At 37.4% G+C, this 7,245-nt stretch overlaps 1 protein-coding gene across 1 annotated transcript; it reads left to right on the forward strand.

Annotated features, from left to right (window-relative positions):
- Positions 1-2,250: 2,250 nt before the first annotated feature.
- LOC306898004 (B-cell receptor CD22-like) lies at positions 2,251-7,034 on the forward strand. Its single transcript, XM_079463204.1, has 7 exons — positions 2,251-2,358; positions 4,026-4,289; positions 4,390-4,653; positions 5,701-5,782; positions 5,907-5,946; positions 6,143-6,315; positions 6,462-7,034. The coding sequence occupies exons 1-7, from the start codon at positions 2,259-2,261 to the stop codon at positions 6,520-6,522; spliced, it is 984 nt and encodes a 327-aa protein (XP_079319330.1). The 5' UTR covers positions 2,251-2,258; the 3' UTR covers positions 6,523-7,034.
- The last annotated feature ends 211 nt before the right edge of the window (positions 7,035-7,245 follow it).

Genomic DNA, 7,245 nt, shown 5'->3' on the forward strand with positions numbered 1-7,245 from the left:
ACACAACAACACGTCAACGCGTCAAGTTTATCAAGTCATCTCTCTCTCTCTCTCTCTCTCTCTCTCTCTCTCTCTCTTTCTCTCTAGTGTAAATATAAATAAGAGGTACAGAAATAAGACTAATGCAAAATTTACATTGACTGACAGACGAATAGGAAGTTATTAGCTTAGAGATGCAGAGAGGAAGTGGTCTACCCTCCGTGTCCCCCCCCTCCAATGACCTAAATTATACTATGTGCAATAATAAAGAAGTATTTCAAAGTTAAACATATTAATATGTTTTTTACATTGCCCTACTTAGAGAAAGAAACATGGTTTGCAAGATGGTTTGCAGGTCTCAGCTGGTTCAGGCTCATTTACAGTAGACCACTTGAGTGCCGTTGACACAGTGTTAACCACAACTGTTCAAAAAGTGGAAACCACTGTGATGCTTCAAACTCCATCATTTCTACTGAAGTCTGCCAGAAGCATGTGAAGGTAAGAGCAGCTTTCTTTTTCATCATTATCCTCTATGTTCTGTTTCAAAAAGGTTAATGCTGCGTGACTTTTCATCATATCAGAACTGATCAGAATGTGGCAACAAGCTTTAAATGACTTTAAAGAATGTCACGTTACTTAAGGCCACAGTTATGAAACACACAACCCTGCATTTAGAGACCGTTCATGACTTGTAGATTTCGTAGCAAGTTCTCACGCAATTTAATTTAACATTAGAAAGAATTGATACTGAAAACATACATTATGACATGTCATTAACTCAAGACTTTTCTCTGGAAACACTAAAAAATAGTTCAAATTTGCTTATTCTAACTAAATGTTTCTTTGGTCTTTGTGAACATAGTTTGATTTTTTTTATTATTGTTAAATATGAAATATAAAGACTAAAACATCCTTTTCTTGCGCAGTGTATATAGTATAGTGTGAGCTATACTGTGACACTTTATACAACCAACAAACCATAGGATTAAGGCTGCGTCTAAATACCCCGTCTTGCGGTCTTCACCACTTAATAGCGTGTGTACGCGACAGGAAGTATGAGCGCAAGTGTTTGGCTAACATGTGTCTTTCTTTTGTTTTTGCTGTTTTTGGGAACAACTGCTTTGATACAATGTAATTTAATCCCAATGACTTGACTTGACTATATAAATTATATTTAATTTCGTAGTAAAACGTAGTGTTACACATTTTATTGGTGAAAACTCAAGAGTTGTGTATTTTGTAAAACTGCTTTTTGTCACATATATCACACCACATGAATGAACGTTATGTTTGCACTTGCTAAGTGTGTCTCAACGGGTAGAACATACTACATTAAAAATACTATCTTGGGGTCTTCACGCCCACTAGAACACTTGGTCCAAAAACAGGAAATACGTCATGAAAGTAGTCAAGTAGTCATGTGCAAACACCACAAGGGGGGGAATTTGTACGGAGCCTAAGTCTTGAAATGCTGCATCGTGTGTTGAATGTAGGTGTGGCTATGGTGATGTCAATCATAATGACTCCTCCCCATCTGATCTTTCTCCTCATGATTCACAGTGAGTCGCTGATATGATTATACATTCATTATTATAACAAACCTTACGTTTTGAATTTATCAGTGTTTTACTGTAGTGTAGCACTGTTTTATTTGCAAAAAGCTTTTGTTAATGTAATTATTGTGTTTTGTATGTTTCAGGAGTTTACAGTGCTAGAGATGATTGGGGTGTAACTTACAGCTCTTCACACATCTGTGCACTAAAGGACTCAACAGTGACAATAAACTGCACTTATAAATATCCTACTGGACAGAAGATCACACAAGTGTTCTGGATGAAGGTTGACAGTTCTGATGCTCCAGATCTGTTTAAGGACTCTGAATACAGTGAGAGGATTAAGTATCTGGGAGATAAACAGCACGACTGCAGCGTCAGACTGACTGATGTGAGAGAGACAGATTCACACAAGTATTATTTCAGATTCATCACTAATAAAGATAAATGGACTGGTAAACCTGGAGTGACTCTTAAGATCACAGGTGAGACTGAAAGAGTGATTGATGATAATGTGTGTTTAATGACATCCACTAGGACCATAACTTAAATCTTGTTTCTTTAGATCCTCCAATTCCAGTTATCTCCATCAGTTCTTCTGGTGTAATAGTGGAGGGTGATTCAGTGAATCTGACCTGCAGCAGTGAATCAAATCCACCCGTTCACATCTACAGCTGGTTTAAAGAGACTCAAACATCATCTGTTGGATCTGGAAACATCTACATCATGTCAAACATCAGATCTGATCACAGTGGACAATACAAGTGCAAAGCCAGAAATAAATGTGGAGAGAGAGAATCAGAAGCTGTGATGTTGAATGTGATGTGTAAGCAGCAGTGAAGTTGTGTGTCTGATGCTGTACAGTCAATATTGGGCATTATAGTGTGTGTTCTAGAACCAGACCCTATACAGGTCCTTCTCAAAAAAAATGTGCATATTGTGATAAAGTTCATTATTTTCTGTAATGTACTGATAAACATTAGACTTTCATATATTTTAGATTCATTACACACAACTGAAGTAGTTCAAGCCTTTTATTGTTTAAATATTGATGATTTTGGCAAAAAAGTAAAGAAAAACAAAAGAAATTAGCATATTTCATCCGACCAATAAAAGACAAGTGTTTTAAATACAAAAAAAGTCAACCTTCAAATAATTATGTTCAGTTATGCACTCAATACTTGGTCGGGAATCCTTTTGCAGAAATGACTGCTTCAATGCGGCATGGCATGGAGGAAATCAGCCTGTGGCACTGCTGAGGTTTTATGGAGACCCAGGATGCTTCGATAGCGGCCTTAAGCTCATCCAGAGTGTTGGGTCTTGCGTCTCTTCACAATATCCCACAGATTCTCTATGGGGTTCAGGTCAGGAGAGTTGGCAGGCCAATTGAGCACAGTAATACCATGGTCAGTAAACCATTTACCAGTGGTTTTGGCACTGTGAGCAGGTGCCAGGTCGTGCTGAAAAATGAAATCGTCATCTCCATGAAGCTTTTCAGCAGATGGAAGCATGAAGTGCTCCAATCTCCTGATAGCTAGCTGCATTGACCATGCCCTTGATAAAACACAGTGGACCAACACCAGCAGCTGACATGGCACCCCAGACCATCACTGACTGTGGGTACTTGACACTGGACTTCAGGCATTTTGGCATTTCCTTCTCCCCAGTCTTCCTCCAGACTCTGGCACCTTGATTTCCGAATGACATGCAAAATTTGCTTTCATCCGAAAAAAGTACTTTGGACCACTGAGCAACAGTCCAGTGCTGCTTCTCTGTCGCCCATTTCCTGCACACGCCTGTGCACGGTGGCTCTGGATGTTTCTACTCCAGACTCAGTCCACTGCTTCCGCAGGTCCCCCAAGGTCTGGAATCGGTCCTTCTCCACAATCTTCCTCAGGGTCCGGTCATCTCTTCTCGTTGTGCAGCGTTTTTTGCCACACTTTTTCCTTCCCACAGACTTCCCACTGAGGTGCCTTGATACAGCACTCTGGGAAAAGCCTATTCGTTCAGAAATTTATTTCTGTGTCTTACTCTCTTGCTTGAGGGTGTCAATGATGGCCTTCTGGACAGCAGTCATGAACCAGGCTGGGAGTTTTTAAAAGCCTCAGGAATCTTTTGCAGGTGTTTAGAGTTAATTAGTTGATTCAGATGATTAGGTTAATAGCTCGTTTAGAGAACCTTTTCATGATATGCTAATTTTTTGAGATTTTTGAGGTTTTCATGAGCTGTATGCCAAAATCATCAGTATTAAAACAATAAAAGACCTGAAATATTTCAGTTGGTGTGCAATGAATCTAAAATATATGAAAGTTAAATTTTTATCATTACATTATGGAAAATAATGAACTTTATCACAATATGCTAATGTTTTTAGAAGGACCTGTATACCAACACTTAAAGTAGACAAACTTATGGGATATTACTCTAGTTTACTTCAGCTACTCTAATAGTTTATGATGCAGATGTGTTCAGGGTTTTTTGTATCTATTGCAGATTCACCAAGAAATGTTGTGGCATCCATCAGTTCATCTGGTGTAATAGTGGAGGGTGATTCAGTGAATCTGACCTGCAGCAGTGAATCAAATCCACCTGTTCACATCTACAGCTGGTTTAAAGAGAATCAAACATCATCTGTTGGATCTGGAAACATCTACATCATCTCAAACATCAGATCTGATCACAGTGGACAATACAAGTGCAAGGCCGGAAATAAACACGGAGAGAAATATTCTGATTCTGTGACTTTAAATGTTTTTTGTGAGTTCATGATGGTTGCAGTGACTGTAGGAACAGATCCACATGATGTGTGAAAATATCTTTTCTGGTCGTGATTTAAAAAACATCCTTTCTCTTTCAGATCCTCCAAGGAACATCTCGGCATCCATCAGTTCATCTGGTGTAATAGAGGAGGGTGATTCAGTGAATCTGACCTGCATCAGTGAATCAAATCCACCTGTTCACATCTACAGCTGGTTTAAAGAGACTCAAACATCATCTGTTGGATCTGGACAGATGTTCAGCATCAGTAACTTTAATTCGAGTCTCAGTGGATGGTTTTACTGTGTGGCTCAGAATGAAGTTGGATCTCAGAGATCAGCTGCTGTATCACTCACTGTTAAAGGTTGGAAACAGTCTTTATATTCAGTCAAAAACCGCAACGCAAACATGATTAGACAGAAATATAGCTGCAAGCCACGATATGGGGTAAAGGTGCAGAAACAGCAATGCCAAAAGAGTGAGAATGATAGAAATATGAAAATAACTCAAGATCAAGAGTTCATATATAAATGCATCACATATAAATACTGTAAATGCATTAGTTTGCATTTTGAACATGTTAAATTAACTTAGTTGCTTGTATAGCTTTTGGTCATTCTGAAATTGAATGGGTCCATTGAAAAACATGTTAACCAATTGCTATGCTAAGCTAACTAGCATAAGACAACAGACTAATGGACATTTCAGTTTGGAAAGATATATTTTCAGAACCGTAGCATGTATGAAAGATTATTTGAGTTTAGTTTGACCAAATGTGTGAATAGTGTAACAAAATCTGCATAAAACAGGAAATATAATGACAGAGAAAATATATAGGAAAAAGTTATAAGAGTTTTTGTAAAACAGTGTTATATATTATTAACACTAGATGGCGATGTTTTTTAACTTTACAGGTACCTTCAGGCCATGCTGTTGATGATTCTTAACAAATTTTGTGATATGTTGAATCATTCAAATTATATCAAAATCTATGACAAATTTCAATATAGCAGATTTATATAATAATAATAATTATGGGATAAGAGTTGCGTCAACTAATCGATGACATCATTACAAAATAATGGGCGGAGTCTTAATGTAGATATGGAATGTGATGGCAGGATAGGTCAAAAGTTATGATTTGAAAAGTGAATATTTGAACTGGTGGTGGCGCTATAGAGTCCTAAGAAACCTTAAAATTGGTCTGATGACTATTGAGGATTACTAAAGTTCCTTATTTTTCTACGTATGGTTCTACAGTCTCTCATAGTCTGCCTCATCTCTCTTGACCCATCATGACATGTACATTTATTACAAAATGTTACGTCAGCTCCATGTTCATTTATTTAAGCCAGACGGACTAAAGAGATGAATTAAACAACACCAAACTAAACATCTTTTCATGTTGTAGGAGGAAATGTTCTGTATGCGGTTGCTGGGGTCGCAGCTTTATGTGGAGGTTTAATCTTCATTCTCATCGTTGTGTTTGTCTGGTGAGTTTATTCTGTCTGTGAGACACAGAAGCGCTTCATGATCCATGTCTTATATCTGGACCATCAAAAATGACTGCATATCAAACTGAATTCATGTCAATGTTTATATAATTCTGTTTCACAGGAAGAGCAAACACAGACTTGATGACATCAGACACAAGCAGGTAAACATTCAACACTAAACTGACCGCAGATCAGTAGAGATTCACTGAAGAATCCTTTTGAAACTCATATAAAGTGATTGTGAGTTTAACTGTGCTCGAGTGCAGATCTACCGCATATCTGAACTGCGTATATTCTTCAATAAAACTTGTTTGTCTTTATATTATTATTACAGGCTGTAGTTTTCTCTCATTGTAGGATGATATTTATTCAACTGTAACAGCAAAAGTCTCAGAGACTGAATCCAGAGATCCAGAAGAGATCCATTACGCTACTGTCCATCATCTGAGAGTCAAAGACATGAAGACATCAGAAGAGACTGAAGACATCTATGAGAATTCAACAGTTCAACAGCACGATGCGGCTGAGAGGTGAATAATATTCACATATTCATAAAATAATAAAATACATAGAATTAAGACATTTCTTATAAAGTGCAAATATATTCTTCTGCTTTAATGCTGCTTGTAGTTGTCATGTCTGTTTATCTCATATGTCTCATGTATTTATTTCACAGATCTGATGTTCAAATGATGGAGGATCAATACGTGATTTATAGTTTTGTTAAAGTCAAATGATCTGGAGTTTTGGAGCCGAGAAAAATCCTTGTTGGTCTTTTGTGGATCAAAATCTTTACAAAAGTTTATGGTAAAAATGAATGTGAAAATCACTGCCATAATCCTGAATGTGCTCTATACTGTAACGGTGCCTTTATCATGTCTGCAATGTGACAATTTTTAAATGCAGTAAAATAATAAAACTAGAAATAATCTTTAAAATTAGATTATATTTTGTACAGTGAGAACAGCACAAGCTTTAATGGCCAGCTGGTGTTATTTCCAGTGTGATAGTCTTGATGAAGTTAACCAATATAACAATGAGGATTTTGAGATAATGCATCTTGACAAACATCTTTATTGAATTGTTAGCTTATCGGGACTCTCTGGTGGAAGAGATGTTATATCTCAACGGGAAGTGAATGAGTGTAAATGAGTCTGCTAGTATAATATGTGCACGGAGACCTCTAGTGGCTAAACTAAATAAGGCCCTGGATGTGATGTCATGCTTCTCATGCCACACTTCTGATATGAATTGGAGTAACAATTAATTGGAACAGGTATAGAACCTCCAGATCTGTCTAAGGACTCTGAATACAGTAAGAGGATTCAGTATCTCGGAGATAAATAGCACAACTGCAGCGTCAGACTGACTGATATGAGAGAGACAGATTCACACAAGTATTATTTCAGATTCATGACTGATCAAGATAAATGGATCGGTAAACCTGGAGTGACTCTTGA

Source organism: Barbatula barbatula, assembly GCF_947034865.1.
Source record: "Barbatula barbatula genome assembly, chromosome: 8".
Classification (NCBI taxonomy): Eukaryota; Metazoa; Chordata; class Actinopteri; order Cypriniformes; family Nemacheilidae; genus Barbatula; species Barbatula barbatula.

Coding starts and splice junctions, on each gene's coding strand:
- LOC306898004 (XM_079463204.1), top strand. CDS start 2,259: ATGTCAAACATCAGATCTGATCACAGTGGACAATACAAGTGCAAAGCC. Junction 5,947..6,142: donor ATGACATCAGACACAAGCAG/GTAAACATTCAA, acceptor CTCTCATTGTAG/GATGATATTTATTCAACTGT. Junction 6,316..6,461: donor CAGCACGATGCGGCTGAGAG/GTGAATAATATT, acceptor TTTATTTCACAG/ATCTGATGTTCAAATGATGG.